Source organism: Pelobates fuscus, chromosome 10 (assembly GCF_036172605.1).
Source record: "Pelobates fuscus isolate aPelFus1 chromosome 10, aPelFus1.pri, whole genome shotgun sequence".
NCBI lineage: Eukaryota > Metazoa > Chordata > Amphibia > Anura > Pelobatidae > Pelobates > Pelobates fuscus.
Window position 1 is genome coordinate 152731345 of NC_086326.1, and position 18499 is coordinate 152749843.

The window sequence follows — 18499 nt, forward strand, 5'->3', positions numbered from 1 at the left end:
CTGGACCTGAGAGGGGACTATGACAAAATATATACTGTAAGTACATTGGCTCTCAGGTCCAGGATACTCCCACATAACATAGGATAATCCTTCCCTTGTGCTTGGGAGATAATGGAGTCAAGGATTGTACCAAACTCAATTATCTCCAGGCATAAAAAAAACATACATTTCTACAAAACACAGAAAGTACCTTAAAACCCATATCCAAAAATCACCCAGATCGGTTCAGGGGTTCGGGATTTTCAATGGAGGTCCTAATTTAACCAACTGCACACAAGATCTTATGCCCAAAATAGTCCCACAGTTTCAGAGGTAGCGGTTGGTCCATTTCGGAAAGTCTAAAAACCAAACAAATTCACAAACTGTTCCCCTGGCTAATGGGTAGCGTTTGTTCCCATAATTCATGGGAAAAAAACTACCGAATAGCGCTCTTCTGGCTGGTCAGTGAAAAGAAGCAGGCGTTTGCAAAGTTGACCGGCGTTCGGGAAGTCGAGTGTCCGATTTTAGTTCCAGACACTCAACGACCAAGTCTTTTCCTGTGAACAAGATGGCCGCCGTTTTCTCCAAGACGTGGCGTTCGGACACACAGGGAGAGCACTTAATCTGCGGTTTCCTTTGTAGTTAATGAGCCAGGGGGGTGGTCGGTGTTCTGTAGTTTTATCTACCAAATGAGAAAAAAAAAACAAGTTAACGAACAAAACAAAGTAGTTTCTTCACAACCATAATAAGGGCTACCGTCTTCCTCTCGATTGGATTTTCAACAACATTAGGTATAGGCCGTATGACCAAAGGAATTAGGCAGGGTATTAAGAGATATAGACTGATAATAAAAGCACTCCCCCCTTTCTGCTGTCAATAAATAATCAAGAGTCAGCCTATTTTTAATAGATTGCCGATCTCATACTGGTAATCTGTTTGACCAGGAGGCCGTGAGCTTCAGCTGTCTCATTGGCAACAATTTCCACCACCGCCTGAAACCCTATGATATAATTTAACATGTATATATTGGGGTTCGATAACCACAAGTACCATCTTCTGCCCCAGTAGCAAATCCATAATAATTCTGTGGCCATTCATCGTCCTTTCAGCTACCTATATTCAGTGATGCCCGATTTCTCCTATGGTTAGTAGCATACACCTTAACTCTCCTGTCTGGATGGGCAACAAGAAAAGGATGATTTTAGCATACCTAGCACACATGCCTCTTACCAGTCTTGTGGTAATTCTGAATAGGCCTTCTTACCACAGATCCAATACAAATTGGCTGGGACTTCTACAGTTAGAAGTAGATCAATCCATACTTCTCTTAGATCGGTGTAATTAGCAAAGGGATTAGTAGGTTCTGAAACATTTGAAGCCGACCACAAAGTAGTAGTTTGGCTACTATCATTGTATACTCTCCGGCCTAGACAAGGTGACTCTCCTACAGGTGTTTTATACTTGTAGCTCTTGATGTTCACTCGGCAAAGATGTACAAGGGTGGGGCTTGCAATTCTGGGGTTGCTTTAGTCATGCTACAGTGACTGAGTGGTTTTAACCAGATCTTACAGGAATTCTCAGGATCAGAGGTAGCTTGCCAAGATTCTGCTGCTGATTTAACCCTAGAGTAGTGAATCCAGGGAGTCACTTCCGCCATCTTTACAGCGGATTCAGTTTTTAACCACTCCTTTTCCTGAAATCCATATACAGGAGTCCATTGGGACAAGGGTGCAGTTATAAGTGGAGTGCAGGCATAACTCACTTTGTCAATCTCTTGTCCTGTTTCTGCAGCTTGTTTTGCAGCACTGTCTGCCAGACGATTGCCTCGTATAATATTAGTCACCTTTCAAATGTGCTCTACAGTGTTTGATACTGACTTCTTTTGATTGCCATACTGCCTCCAACAATTGAAGTGCCTCAGCTGCATACTTGATCTCTTTTCCTCCCGAATTCAGTAAAAGAGTAAATCCTCTTTCTTTGTATAGTGTTCCATGGGCATGTGTTGTCAGAAAGGCATATCTAGAGTCGGTGTAAATATTCACTCTCAGTCCCGCTTATAATTGCAAAGCCCTTGTAAACGTGCTATAATACAACCTTTTGTGCAGAGGTTTATTTTGATAATGGTTGTGTCTCTATAACCTTGTCGATAGTGGTAACTGCATTCCCTGCGTAACGAATTCCCTGTCTGACAATGCTACTACCGTCCGTGTAGTATTGTATATCAAGATTCTGAATTGGGAAATTGTGGAGGTTAGGCCTGCTAGAGAAGACTTCATCCATTATTTCCAAACAATCATGTTGAGTTTTGGTGGCTTGTGGCAGGAGAGTAGCTGGATTAAGGTTATTAACAGTCTCAAGATGTACTCTCTGAGTTTTGCATAACATGGCTTGATATCTGATCATTCTTCTATTACTAAACTAGTAATTTCTTTGTAATCCAATAGAGTCTGCACTGCATGGGGAACTTGCACATAAAGTTCTTGACCCAAAGTAAGTTTGTCTGCTTCAGCCACTAGTAGAGCTGTGGCCGCTACTGCTCGTAGACATGGTGGAAGCCCACTAGACACTACATCCAATTGCTTTGACATATATGCTACGGGTCATTGCCATGATCGTATTGTGTTAGTACTCCTACAGCCATTTTTCTTTGTTAGCATGGGCATGACTGATCTGGTAGGACGAGAGCTGGTGCACTCATGAGTGCCTTCTTGATTGTCTCAAATTATTTTTGTTGCTCCGTAGTCCACATGAAAGGATCATGTTCTGTGCCTTTTATAGCCTCATATAATGGCTCTGCCAATATCGCATAATTAGGAATCCATATTCGTCAGAACCCAGCTGCTCCCAGGAATTCTGTAACCTGTCTTCTGTTGTTCGGAGTGGGTGTGCGACATACAGCCTCTTTCCTTTCAGGAGCCATTGTTCTTTGACCTTCTGAGATATGGAATCCTAAGTGCTTGACAGTAGACTGGCACAATTGCGGCTTCTTCTTAGATACCATGTATCCTGCCTTCCATAGAATATGGAGAAGATCATGTTTAACTTGCTGGCATACTTCTTTTGAGTTTGCTGCTATCAGAAGACCATCCACATACTGGAGCAATACACATTTCCCTGGAATAGATTGAAAGTCTTGCAAATCTTGACTCAACGCAGATCCAAATAGGGTTGGTGAGTTTTTGAAACCTTATGGTAACCTTGTCCAGGTCATCTGACGTTTTGATCCCGTAGTAGCATATTCCCACTGAAAAGCAAAGATACACTGGCTTTCAGGAGACACTCGTAGGCGAAAGAAGGCATCTTTGAGGCCAACAATGTATAGTGGGTAAAACCACCAGGAATCCAGGCAAGCATATTATAGGGGTTGGGTACCACTGGGTGTGTTGACCACGGCATCATTAACGGCTCTCAGGTAATAATGGAGCGTTCCAAGGGGAAGTACAGAATTTCAGGATGCCATACTTCACAAACTTTTACAAGTATGTCTTCCTGTTCTCATTAGCCTTCTGGGGTATATGATACTGGCAGAGGCTAACAGGATGAGCCCCTAATTTTTATTCAATGTGTATAGGTGGAATATTGTGAGCAAGTCCCGCAGGGTTGTTTTCTGTCCATTCTCCTGGAATATCAAATAGTAACCCATCAATCTTCAGATTTGGGGCTTTTTTTTGCAGAATACAGATGCCATTCTTCTTCTTTGGGCACTATTATAGCTAAACTGCAGGGAAGTGGATCCATTAGATAGAAATGTTATTTGTGCTTGAAGTTTTGATAGTAGATCCCATCCAAAAAGTTGGATTGGGCACTCAAGCATATACAGGAACTGATATTGGACAACATGGCCCTCTAGTGTACAGGTGCGATTCCTGAGAACTGGTCTGACAGCTTCTTTCCCTGTAGCCCCTATTACTGTGACAGTCTTTCCGGAAGGAGGGTCTACTAATTTGGTCACCACTGAATGTTCAGCACCTGTATCAATCATGAAAGAACTTTTCTTTAGCCCTATTGTTAGTTCAACCATAGCCTCCGCTTGGCCAAGGGGGATGGAGCCTGGTCTGTATCAGTAGTCTTCCATGATTGAGTCAGCCAGGCCCACAAAGTCCCTATCTATTCCGACTGTCATTTCTTCTGTAACCTCCTTGTCCCCTTCCCTCACCTTGTCTATAACTTGCTTTATATCTCCTCTGTGAAAGCCGGATCTGTCTTTTCTGGCTGACCTGGAGTGGGAGCTTGAGCAGGACTACAGGCAACTATTCGAAACGGCACAGCTGCGGGTTCCAGGGACTAGAGACTTAATGCACCTTGCAAACCCGGGAGTGTGGGGCACCATCCTTCCTCCCCAGCGGCAGTATGAGTGCATGGGAAAGGAGATAACCAATCTCATTCCCCAGCGGCAGTTGGAAGTCCAGAAAACGGAGACAACCGGTATCGTTCCCCAGCGGCAGTGTGCATTCCGGCGGATAGAGACAACCGGTCTTGTTTCCCAGCGGCAGTGTGAGTTATTGGGAGGGATAACCACTGGAACGGAGGGTGGTGTGGCTGGGACTTCGGTCGCCACGGGCCCCCGGCCGGTGGAAAGGTTGGCTCCTCCAACTCTTCCTGAGGCTGACCCCAGAGACCTGCTAGGGTCAGGTCACCGGGTAGCGGGCGGAGCTAAGGCCGCTGCTACCCCTTCCATTAAGGATGCATCGGCATCCGAGCAGAGTGCAGCCAGCCTCTGCTCTCCCCAGGAGCCGATGAGCGTGGAGGCGAGGACCTCTGGGCAGAGTGCAGGTAGCCTCTGCCCACCCCTGGAACAGATAAAAGTGGAGACGAGGGCCTCCGGGCAGAGAGGGCAGGTAGCCCCTGCCTTCCCAGGAACCGATAAACGTAGAGGTGAGGGCCTCCAGGCAGAGGGCAGGTAGCCCCTGCCCACCCCAGGTATGGATAAACGGGGAGGTGAGGGCCTCCGGGCAGAGGGCAGGTAGCCTCTGTTCACCCCAGAAACAGATAACCGTGGAGGTCTCTGCGATGACTTCCCATCCAGTTGCATCTGTACCCTTACACCAATCAGCAAACAGGATACACAGGATTACCTTATATGGACAGGCAATATGGAACTTAGGAGAGAATGATTTCGGTTCTTGCACATGCTCAGTACATATGATGACAGTATCTTAACTACGTGTAACTTACTAACAGATACATGTGCTTGTATATGCCACATGGAGATTTTAGGCCTACTATATTTTGGGCCTAGCTGAGATCCCCTCACAGCCTAACGCAATCTTTCTTCACTGACATCACCCCTGCCTTGCCAGAGGAGAGGCTGGTCGGAATAGGTAGATGAAATTAAACGGCCTTCTTGTTGCTGGGAGGGATTTGGGTTTGGGCCTAAGGAAGAGAGATAAGACAGTTACTTAAAAGGAATTTACAACTGGAAGTGGAAAGGGGGTGTGGTGGGTGGGGGGGAGTATGAATGGAGAAGGCTAGCCAATTGTTTTAAACAATTAAATATTTACCAAGCTGTGACCATAGTGTAAAAGAAAGCATTTGAAGGCGGCAGAGATAAATAATAGGCATGTGCATGGGGAAAATATTCGGCTTGGTTCGAAATTCGGCACTTCAACACTTCGGAACTTCGGCAACTTCGGCACTTCAGAACTTAGACACTTCGGAACTCCGGCATTTCGTGACTTCACTTGCAGCCACTTGGTAGATAACTCCCTAATTCCCACGGTATTAGGGAGTTATCTACCAAAGGCTGAAAGACCTAAATTGGTCTTTCAGCCAAATTTGACTTAGTATTAGTAAATTTTGCTCCTACTCGCTATACCGCGAGTAGGGGCTTGTCTATTAAACAGTGAGCAGTGAACTGTTAAACGCCCCCACCCCTGAGTGGCGGGTGGGGCCCCTAAAGTAAAAAGAGGGGGGAGGACCTATTGTCCTCCCCACAGCCGCCCCCCGAGCAGCAGGTGGGGGCCCCAACGTAAAATTGGGGAGGGGGGCTAATGTCCTCCCCCCTGGCCCACACCCCTGAGCGGTGGGTGGGGGCCCTAAATACAAATTGGTTGGGGGACCTAATGTCCCCCCCCTGCCCCCACCCCTGAGCGGTGAATGGGGGCCCTAAATACAAATTGGGGGGACCTAATGTCCTCCCCCTGGCCCCCACCCCTGAGTGGTGGGTGGGGGCCCTAAACTAGAATAAGGGGGGGGACCTATTGTCCTACCCCTGGCCCCCACCCCTGAGCGGTGGGTGGGGGCCCTAAATACAAATTGGTTGGGGGACCTAATGTCCTCCCCCCTGGCCCACACCCCTGAGCGGTGGGTGGGGGCCCTAAACTAGAGTAAGGGGGACCTAATGTCCTCCCCCCTGGCCCCCACCCCTGAGCGGTGGGTGGGGGCCCTAAATACAAATTGGGGGGGACCTAATGTCCTCCCCCCTGGCCCCCACCTCTGAGCGGTGGGTGGAGGCCCTAAATACAAATTGGGGGGGACCTATTGTCCTCCCCCTGCCCCCACCCCTGAGCGGTGGTTGGGGGCACTAAACTAGAATAAGGGGGGTCCTATTGTCCTCCCCCCTGGCCCCCACCCCTGAGCGGCGGGTGGGGGCCCTAAATACAAATTTAATCCCCCTCCCCCCAGGTGACTAGGGGTCCCCAAACCCCTAGTCACCCCCTCCCCCAAAAAATGAACCCCTATCTACCCCCCTCACCCTAAAAATAATGAGGGGGGACCTTTAACTAAGTAACTGTAAAAATAAACTTGCCATTTGATGTTTTCTTTCTTCTAAAATCTTCTTTTTTCAGCCCCAAAAAAAGGCCAAATAAAAATCCATAATAACCGATGCACTTAAAAAAAAAAAAAAACACGAACGCCCACCAAAAAAATACATCCTCACCCAGCGAGGGCTCCGCTTATAAAGCCTTGCCCCGCCCTGCAATTAGGCTCAGGGCTCAGAGTTACTTAATCCACCAATCAGAGTGTTATGACTCAAATTACATAGCGTGGGAAAATTCCAAAGAACTTTCCCACGCTGTGTAAAATGACACAGAGCACTCTGATTGGTGGATTTTAAACCAACCAATCAGAGTGCTGTGACAGGTAAATGTAGAGACTTACCTGTCAGTCTCTTCATTTACCTGTCAGAGCACTCTGATTGGATGGCTTAAACCCACCAATCAGAGTGCTCTGGGCCTAATTGCAATGTGGGGCAAGGCTTTATAAGCCTTCCCCCGCCCTGCAGAGCTCAGTCTGTGCGGAGCCCTCCATGGGTGAAAATTGATTATTTTTTGCGCTCAGGGTTTTTTTTTCTGGGGGGAGGACAATAGGTCCCCCCCCCCCCTATTCTTGTTTAGGGCCCCCACCCACCGCTCAGGGGTGGAGGCCAGGGGGGAGGACATTAGGTCTCCCGCCAATTTGTATTTAGGGCCCCCACCCACCGCTCAGGGGTGGGGGCTCAGGGGGAGAACATTAGGTCCCACCCCCTTATTCTAGTTTAGGGCCCCCACCCACCGCTCAGGGGTGGGGGTCAGGGGGGAGGACATTAGGCCCCCCCAATTTGTATTTAGGTCCCCCACCCACCGCTCAGGGGTGGGGGCCGGTGGGAAGGACAATAGGTCCTCCCCCCTTTTTTTACTTTAGGGCCCCCACCCGCCGCTCAGAGGTGGGGGCCGGGGGGGGGCAATAGGTCCCCCCTATCGTTTAAAAGCCCCCACCCGCACGTCGTGAGCAGCCACAGACCGGAACGAATTGCACATGTCTAATAAATAATTGGATTGCTTTATCATAAAATGTAACTTATTGGATGCCTGGTGACTACAGGTTCCGGTGGACCATGAATTAGATTTTTATTTCCCTATTTGGAACATATTCTACAATTAGACTTAGATAATATTTCTTAATTTTGCTTGACTACAACCACTCTGCTATCTTTTGGGCCCAGTTATTTTAGTTCCCCCTGGTCTTAGAGGCTAAATTCTTAACCACTCACCAATAAGGATTTTGCATGCTGAGGTGGTTTCTCCCTCTGTGTTTTGTTCTGTTTACTACATGGCCACCTGATTCTTGCTACAATAAAAAGGAGTTAGTGTATCTCTCTCAGCTTCAACTTTGCCACACAAAGTTGAGTTTGCTGAAGTGGTTTTAAGATTAAATGGGTATCACCTCTGTCTCATTTTATATAAGCCCTTAGTTCCACACTCCTGGCTGTCAGCCAAGAGAATTCCCTGCTCACTCTATTGGAACAAGTATTCAAAATGGTAGTGAATGCTTTTCAAAGCATTGGTTCTGGTGAAAGCCAGTGAGTAGAGATACAAAGTGTCATATAAAGTAAATAAACGTGTCTGTCATTTTTTATTATTTAGGATCATATGGTTGTGAAACAGCCCAGTGACCATATCTCACGCAGTAGAAACATCCACGTGTCAGGATCATACATACACACCCAGAGGTCCAGCATGGGTCTTCTACCTCGCTCCCTGATCCACGAGAGAAACAATGAGCAGAAGATCCTGGAATTGACAAATATGATCATTGAACTTCTGACTGGAGAGGTGAGGTTTTTGGGAATGGGACATTATACAGTAAATCCAAGGGATGTGTCTGGATGGTGATTGTATCATTGTGGATTTATCAGGTTCCTGTAAGGTGTGAGGATGTCACTGTCTATTTCTCTATGGAGGAGTGGGAGTATATAGAAGCACACAAGGATCTCTACAAGGACGTGATGATGGAGAACTACCAACTGCTCCACGCACTAGGTAAGAGTTATTTTTGGGGCTGTTTCATACTTAAAAAAATATGAGAAAAATATCACATAAACCAAGATTTTTTAGGTTTATTTCTTAAAGTAATTTATAAACTTTTAATGTGCATTTTCTTCCAGGAGATAAATCTGTACCTGATGGATCCACTGTTTCTTGGCTCCGTTTTAGAACCAGAGATGTATCTGTACATGAAAACAATAATGGGCGAATATCTTTGATAACGAGTAAGCCAATGAAATCACAAATTAAATCTGTGACATGTGTGTCAAGAGTATCTCCATCATGTCATGAAATATATACACCCACAGAACATCCACAGATCGAATATCAATCTCCACATATTAAGGAGGAATTAGCTTTGTGTGAAGAAGAAATTTGTATGGACATGTACATAGCGTCAGAACAACCATCAATTCTTATCAAGGAGAAGTCAGCCTTAAATGAAAAAGGAAATCTCATGGACATTCCTAAACCCACGGACCATCCACAGACAGAATATACATCTACTCATATTAAGGAGGAACCAGCCTCAAGTGAAGATGGCAATCTCACAGACATTTATACACCAACAGAATATCCATCTACTCATATCATGGAGGTGTCAGCTGAGTGTGGAAGAGCAACACTAGATGCTGATAATTATACTCTTACAGAATATCCACATACAGAGGATACATTTCCTTATATTGGAGGCCGCATAAATTCACTGAAATTGCCTTCTTACAAATCCACAATTGAATCTAGCAAAGCTAATACATTTATTAATTATAAAACAGCTAAATCTCCCAATAGCGCATATAGCAGTGAAGGAATAGTTAACTGGCCTGAGTATTCACCCAGTTTTAATAGTCATTTAGAGATTGTCAAACAGTCTGTTCGCAGAAAAAACGAGATGGCATCTTCTGAAATGGGAAAAAATTTCTTTTCAAAGTCTGACTTTGTTATACATGGAGCAGATTGCATAGGTGAGAAACCGTTATCATTTTCTGAATTTGGGCAGAATTTTACTCCGGAGTCGAATTTGGTTATTCACCAAATAATGAACACAGGGGAAAAACCATTTAAATGCAATGAATGTGGGAAATGTTTTACACGAGCTGCAAATCTTATCTCGCACAAAAGGATTCACACAGGAGAAAAACCCTTTAAATGTAATGAATGTGGGAAAAGTTTCACTCAAGCTCAACATCTCACTTCACATAAAATGATTCACACAGGAGAAAAACCATTTAAATGCACTGTTTGTGGAAAATGCTTTAAACGATCTGCACATCTTGCTACTCATAAAATGACACACACGGGAGAAAAACCATTTAAGTGCAATGAATGTGGGAAATGTTTTACCCGTGCTGAAAATCTTGCTTCACACAAAAGGATTCACACAGGAGAAAAACCATTTAAGTGCAATGAGTGTGGGAAAGGGTTTACAGAGCGTTCAAAGCTTGCTCCTCATAAAAGGATTCACACAGGAGAAAGACCATTCAAATGTGCAGAGTGTGGGAAAAGTTTTACCCGGGCATCAAACCTTGCTTCACATAAAATGATTCACAGAAGGAAAAACAGAAAAAACACCTTCTCGTGTTCTGAATGTGGTCGAGGTTTTACGGACCACTTTTCATATATTGGACACATGATGATTCATACAAGTTAGACGGTTGTAATTGGTCATATAGCGAACTCATGAGAGAGAGACCATATGTGCTTAATGCTGTACATAACAAAATAGAAAAGTCGAGGCACTCCAAGGTACAAATCAGGCAATTTTATTGAACCCACTCCATCGCAACGTTTCGACCTACACGGTCTTTGTGTAGATGCTGTACATGTCACGCCTGCATCCTCATAAGCAGTAAATAAAACTTTATTGGTACTTATTAGATAGGCATAGAAAGAGCACAGGAAGGGCACAGCCCACAGAGAACCTTATGTGTTTTGGAACTTTTTTTACTGCAGCCTGGTTTTATGCCTACACCCCAAGTTTTGCTAGAGAGAAAGGTATTTACATACAAAAGAAAGGGCTATGGAATTGGAACATCTCGACATCCCATGAATAGATGGGTTTTCTTGAAAGTGGCACCTCAGTAGTAAAGAGGTGGCAATATCAGTACTTTGCACTGTGTGGTGTAAGTTCAGATGTTTACTTCAATTACATTCAGCTCTGGAAATATTACATCTAGTTAAATCTAAAAATAGAAATAAAAATAAATTATAAAAAATATATATATACTCGTATGTTACAATGAATGCATAGAATGAACATAAGAGTGAGACAGATCTTATATGTCTTCAGGGAAGATGTGTGATGGGCAACTGGCAAGGTTTGGCTAGAGCTGCAGCTATAAACTCATTGAGCAGTGAGACTAAAGGGACATGATGTAAGCTTTAAAACCACTTCATGAAGCTGCATTAATACTTTAAAGGAACAGTATAGGGTCAGGTATACAAACACTATTTAGCCCCCCTTAAATAGGATAAAGACTTACCTTTATTACGCCGCAGCACGCGTCTGTTGGTGCTGGCGCTGCCTCTGAACTGCCTCCTTGGCTGAGATACCAAGAATTGACAATCCTATGGAAAAGCATTGGATTGGCTGAGATTGTCGATTCTAATGATATCAACCAAAGAGGCAGATTGGGGGTGGAGCCAAACGGCACCCTAGCCAATCAACAACATAAATTCAATACATCTCTATGAGGAATGTTCAGTGCCTCCATGCAGCACTGACCCAGGAAGCACCACTAGTGGCCGTCTGAGTGACTGCCACTTCTGGTGTCCCTAGGCAGCAATGTAAACACCCCTTTTTAGAGAATAGGCTGCGTTTACATTGCTGCCGCATGTTTACATTAAAATGTCTTCAGGGACTGACTATACTCACCAGAACGACTTCATTAAGCTGGGTACCTTTAAATATAGGAATATTTGACGTTGACATTTCCTGTAATTAGCAATGATCAGCCAATCAGAATACTTCAGTGACTTTTCTTTGACACCTTTCAGAATTCTGACGTTGTCCCATGAATCCCTGCAGGGCTTATTGAGCAGAGTAGGGATGTCTGGAGTTTATGGTATCAGCTTTCTACTAATAACAGTAATTGTTTTTTTTGTCTGGGTTTTGTATATCCATGTAACACTACATCCACAGCTTAAAATAGAAATTGTAAACTTTCGTTATTAAGTCTGACGCCATTTACTGTAATATTTCAGGATGCACAGTAAAACCTGGGCCTAAAACTCCAAGTTCTAAGCCACTAACCGGGCTTTAAAAGTAGAAGTTGTTAGCCACACACAGCTGTATATTCATTAGCGGTTTGTACCATGTACCGTTGTATGTATGATGAACAGACAAGCACATTCATTATTCAAGTAGAGTTTACAATCTATCATTACTGACACATCTCAGAATTGAAATGTTACATAGCTAAATAGAGACTTTGCGTCCATCAAATTCAGCCTTCCTCACATTTGTTTTTGCTGTTGATCCAAAAGAAGCCCTTCAAATTTTGCCACAAACTAGGAAAAAAAAATCCTTCTTGACCCCAGAATGGCAGTCAGATTTATCCTTGGATCAATCAGTTATTACCCTACATTGAAAGATTATATCCTTGAATATTCTGTTTTTGCAAGTATGCATCTAGTAGCTGTTTGAACATCTGTATGGACTCTGATAAAACCACTTCTTCAGGCAGAGAATTCCACATCCTGATTGTTCTTACAGTAAAAAAACCTTTCCTTTGCCTTAGACGAAATCTTCTTTCTTCCAGTCTAAATGCATGGCCTCGTGTCCTATGTAAAGTCCGGTTTGTGAATAGATTTCCACACAATGGTTTGTATTGGCCCCGAATATATTTGTAAAATGTTATCATATCCCCTCTGAGACAACGTTTTTCTAGACTAAAGTGGTTTAACTTTGTTAACCTGTTTCTGTGAATCGTTCTGTTGATATGAATTGGTATTTGATCCTAATTTGTATTAAATTGTGCTGGATTTTAATGATAATGTGTTCTGATGCTTTAGTAAAAGTAAAGGGTGTCATTTATAAATACTTTGTCATGTAATGTAGGTAATGTCATTTTCATTATGTTTTCTTGTGAACATTAGCTGTGGACCATCAGGCCCTGTTGGGGGCTGACAAGACGCTAAATTACTGATTGCTAAAAAGTAGCTCTTTGGAACATGTTCTTGTCACGAACGCACCCTACTCCAAGAGTGTGCGTGACGTAGTTGTGGTGGTGAAAAGGTTAAAGTTCACTATTTGTCTTCACTAGACCGGAAATAATGAAAAAATCACCCTTAGCACCACCCACACTTAACTATAATAATAGAACTATTTCTTATTTAACGCTGCCACCACCAAGGCAATTTATAAATGGGGTGCCTTGGTCCCCCAAGTAACTTAATAAAAACCCACCAACTGTAACTTAACACAATATTTAAGCAATTGCAAAAACTACTAACTAGTCTCTTCAGGTAACGTGATTTTTTTTTACCAGACAAAAGCAAAACGTAATAAAGGAATATTTATTATGAGCAAAAAGAAGTTATACTCACAGTGCATACAAAAAACAGATAAGCAAATTATTTACACCAACAACAGATAAAAACAAAAGGGATCAAATAACAGGAGTCCTAAATCACTTATTCAGGTTTTCAAAGTAAAACTTCTGCCCAGGGGGTCGCTGGCAAGGAAGATGGTGACTTACTTCTAGACATGTGCAATTCGTTTCATTCTGAATGTCAACACACACACTCACTCACTGACACACACACAGAAACTCACTGACAGACACTCACTCACTGACACACACACAGAAACTCACTGACAGACAGACACTTACTGACAGACACACAGAAACTCACTGACAGACATACACTCACTGACACACACACAGAAACTCACTGACAGACACTCACTCACTGACACACACACAGAAACTCACTAACAGACACTCACTCACTGACACACACACAGAAACTCACTGACAGACACTCACTGACACACACAGATACTTACTGACAGACACTCACTCACTGACAGACATACACTCACTGACAGACACTCACTCACTGACACACACACAGAAACTCACTGACAGACATACACTCACTGACAGACACTCACTCACTGACAGACAGACACTTACTGACAGACATACACTCACTGACAAACATACACTCACTCAGTGACACCGCATGTCTGTCTGTTCCATCCCCTCTCCTCTGGTCACTGGCAGAGCATTCACCTGCCATCAAGGTAAGCAGGTGCCTGCTCTGCCTTACTGTAGCACAGCATCCCTTAAGGACACATTACATGTGTGACATGTCATGATTCCCTTTTATTCCAGAAGTTTGGTCCTTAAGGGGTTAAAGTGCCCTCCTAGGCCAAGGACAATTTAAAGGACACGTTAAAGGTATTATTGTAAGTTTTTATTATAATGCATAATACTGTTAGCTTTTACTCCAATAAAATACACATATTTGTATTCATCGATTCTCACAGGTACAACAGAACCCACCATGTTCAGGTTTTATGTTTTTTGGGGGGAAGTTACAGGGTCAAATATAGCATGTTACATTTTCAGTTTATCCACATTGAAATTTGCCAGATTGGATACGTTGCATTTGAGACCATATGGTAGCCCAGAAATGAGAATTACCCCCATGATGGCATACCATTTGCAATAGTAATCAACCCAAGGTATTGCAAATGGGTATGTTTTTTTTTTTGTAAATCTCTTTTTATTGAGGAATAGGCTTTAAGAGAACGAGTTATAAGGCTCGCAGGCCCCTAGAGACAGCATTCGTAGTGCATAGGAAAACAAAAGTGGATACGCAGATCCAGACGCAATGCATGGTGTGTATAAATCAACCAGAAAAGTGATTAACACGTCTTTAAAGCATCCTGTCCTTGCCGACGTGGTCGTGGGAGGAGGAGGATTACTTTCACCTCTTCCCTGTTAGATTCCCGTTGTGCTGTGACATCACCCTTATACGCTGTGTAAAGCACACTTTTTAATTTATTTAGCAAATGCTGCATCCTTTCCGACTTGTTGTAATTTGGTAACATTTCAGCCACTTTCTGCTTATACCGGGGGTCTAGTAGCGTGGACACCCAGTACAGGTCATTCTCCTTCAGCCTTTTTATACGAGGGTTCCTCAACAGGCACGACAGCATGAAAGACCCCATTTGCACAAGGTTGGATGCCTAGCTACTTATTTCCCGTTCCTCCTCCTCAGTGATGTCAATGAAGGTATGTTCTTCCCCCCAGCCACGTACAACACCACGGGTACCAGATAGGTGACAACGAGCACCCTGGGATGCCTGTTGTGGTTGGTCTTCCTCCTCCTCCTCAAAGCCACATTCCTCCTCTGACTCCTCTTCCTCACAATCCTCTTCCAGAGTTGCCGCAGGTCCAGCAAGCGATGCTGATAAGGCTGTTTCTGGTGGTGATGGTGACCACAACTCTTCCTTTTCCTCTTCACGCTCATCTACGGCCTGATCCAGCACTCTTCGCAGGGCACGCTCCAGGAAGAAAACAAATGGTATGATGTCGCTGATGGTGCCTTCGGTGCGACTGACTAGGTTTGTCACCTCCTCAAAAGGACGCATGAGCCTACAGGCATTGCGCATGAGCGTCCAGTAACGTGGCAAAAAAATTCCCAGCTCCCCAGAGGCTGTCCTAGCACCCCGGTCATACAAATATTCATTAACGGCTTTTTCTTGTTGGAGCAGGCGGTCGAACATTAGGAGTGTTGAATTCCAACGTGTCGGGCTGTCACAAATCAAGCGCCTCACTGGCATGTTGTTTCGCCGCTGGATATCTGCAAAGTGCGCCATGGCCGTGTAGGAACGCCTGAAATGGCCACACACCTTCCTGGCCTGCTTCAGGACATCCTGTAAGCCTGTGTACTTATGCACAAAGCGTTGTACGATCAGATTACACACATGTGCCATGCACGGCACATGTGTCAACTTGCCCAACTTCAATGCCGCCAACAAATTTGTTCCGTTGTCAAAAACTACTTTGCCGATATCCAGTTGCTGCGGAGTCCGACACTTTTCCACCTGTGCGTTCAAGGCAGACAGGATTGCTTGTCCGGTGTGACTCTCTGCTTTCAAGCAAGTCAAACCCAAGACGGCGTGACACTGCCGTATCCAGGATGTGGAATAGTACCTGGGGAGCTGGGGGGGTGCCGTTGATGTGGAGCAAGACGCAGCAGCAGAAGAGGACTCAGCCGAGGAGGTTATGGAAGAGGATGGAGTAGAAGGAGTAGAGGAGGTGGCAGCAGGCCTGACTGCAAGTCGTGGCGGTGTCACCAACTCCTCTGCAGAGCCACGCATTCCATGCTTGGCAGCCGTCAGCAGGTTTACCCAATGCGCAGTGTAGGTGATATACCTGCCCTGACCATGTTTTGCAGACCAGGTATCAGTGGTCAGATGGACCCTTGCCCCAACACTGTGTGCCAGACATGCCATTACTTCCTTTTGCACAATCGAGTACAGGTTGGGGATTGCCTTTTGTGAAAAGAAATTTTGTCCGGGTACCTTCCACTGCGGTGTCCCAATAGCCACAAATTTTTTGAACGCCTCAGACTCCACCAGCTTGTACGGTAAAAGCTGGTGGGCTAATAGTTCAGACTTTCTGACATTGGCTTCTTATGCTCAAACATGTCCTTGACAGACACCTGACTGTGGGCAGATGAGCGGGAACTGCTCAAGGCGAGAAACGGAGTGGCGGATGGTTGAGAGGGGGCAAGGAGGACAGCAGTGGTTGACGTGGCTGAAGATGCTGGACCAGGAGGAGGATGGCGGCTTTGAGTTTGTGTGCTGCTTGTACTCATGTGTTGATCCCATAGGTTTTGTGATGTGCGATCATGTGCCTACGCAAAGCAGTTGTACCTAGGTGGGTGTTGGACTTCCCACGACTCAGTTTCTTTTGGCAGAGGTTGCAAATGGCATCGCTGTTGTCAGAGGCAGACACACAAAACACAAAAAAAATGCCACACTGCTGAGCTCTGCAATGACGGCATTCTGGTGGTGGACACAGCATGCGTTGATTGGCGTGCTGTCGGGCTGACCCCAGGTGCCGATGCATGCTGTCTGATTGTGCCACTAGCTCCTTGAGACGACCTCCTCCTGCTTCCAACTCGTCTCCTCCTCCTCTCTGTCTCCCCATCTGAACTTTCGCCCTGTTCTTCTTCTTGCCGAGCGGGCACCTACGTGACATCCATGGACGCATCGTCATCATCAACCGCTTCACTTGTATCTGACAACTCAGCAAAGGAAGCAGCAGCGGGTACAACATCATCATCATTACACCGTACGTCCATGTGTGTAATGCTGCCTGACTGAGACATATCCCTGTTATCTACATCCTCTGGCAATAATGGTTGCGCATCACTCATTTCTTCAAACGGATGTGTAAATAACTCCTCTGACAGATAAAGTAAAGCGGCTGTGGTGCTAGTGTTGGTGGTGGCGGCAGGCGGGTGAGTGGTATCTTGAGAGGTGCCCGAAGCTAAGCTGGGGGAGGATGGTGCATCAAGGTTCCGAGCGGAAGCTGTAGAAGATTGGGTGTCCTGTGTTAGCCAGTCAACTATGTCCTCAGAACTTTTCAAGTTCAGGGTACGTGGCCTCTGAAAATTGGGCATTATTCTAGGGCAAAAGGGAATTACAGCACCACGACCACGACGGCCCCTGCGGGGTGGCCTGCCTCTGCCTGTCATTTTTTTTTTGGATTAGTGGTACTATGCGTGCAAGCTACTGTGAGACCAGATATGAGTGGCAATGTGCACTGGCAGAGGTTGGCAGAGTACACGTTGTAGGCCTGACACACCCGCTTGAAGACAAGTAACTGCTATTCAATCTATAACAGTGAAAAAAGTTTTTTGTTTTTAAATGCACGCTATTGTGACACCAGATATGAGTGGCAATGTGCACTTGCAGAGGTTGGCAGAGTACACGCTGTAGGCCTGACACACCGGCTTGAAGACAACTAACTGCTATTCAATCTATAACAGTGAAAAAAGTTTTTGGGTTTTAAATGCACGCTATTGTGACACCAGATATGAGTGGCAATGTGCACTTGCAGAGGTTGGCAGAGTACACGCTGTAGGCCTGACACACCCGCTTGAAGACAACTAACTGCAATTCAATCTATAACAGTGAAAAAAGTTTTTGGGTTTTAAATGTGACACCAGATATGAGTGGCAATGTGCACTTGCAGAGGTTGGCAGAGTACACGCTGTAGGCCTGACACACCCGCTTGAAGACAACTAACTATTACAGTGAAAAAAAAAAATTTGTTTTTAAATGCAAGCTATTGTGACACCAGATATGAGTGGCAATGTGCACTTGCAGAGGTTGGCAGAGTACACGCTGTAGGCCTGACACACCCGCTTGAAGACAACTAACTACTATTCAATCTATAACAGTGAAAAAAGTTTTTTGGTTTTAAATGCATGCTATTGTGACACCAGATATGAGTGGCACTGTGCACTGGCATAGGTTGGCAGAGTACACGCTGTTGGCCTGACACACAGACGCTTGCAGACAACTACATGCTATTCAATCTATTACAGTGAAAAAAAGTTTTTGGGTTTTTAAATGCACGCTATTGTGCCACAGATATGAGTGGCACTGTGCACTGGCAGAGTACACGCTGTTGGCCTGACACACAGACGCTTGCAGACAACTAACTGCTATTCAATCTATAACAGTGAAAAAAAATGTTTTGTTTTTAAATGCACGCTATTGTGACACCAGATATGAGTGG

At 44.9% G+C, this 18499-nt stretch overlaps 1 protein-coding gene across 1 annotated transcript in view; it reads left to right on the forward strand.

Annotated features, from left to right (window-relative positions):
* Nucleotides 1-18499, forward strand: part of LOC134574878 (zinc finger protein 665-like) — a 125966-nt gene that overhangs the window by 77304 nt on the left and 30163 nt on the right. Inside the window, exons 4-5 of the mRNA XM_063433926.1 lie at nt 8597-8720; nt 8846-10372. Of these exons, the coding sequence (XP_063289996.1) occupies nt 8597-8720; nt 8846-10372 (1651 nt within the window). The remainder of the gene's footprint in view (nt 1-8596; nt 8721-8845; nt 10373-18499) is intronic.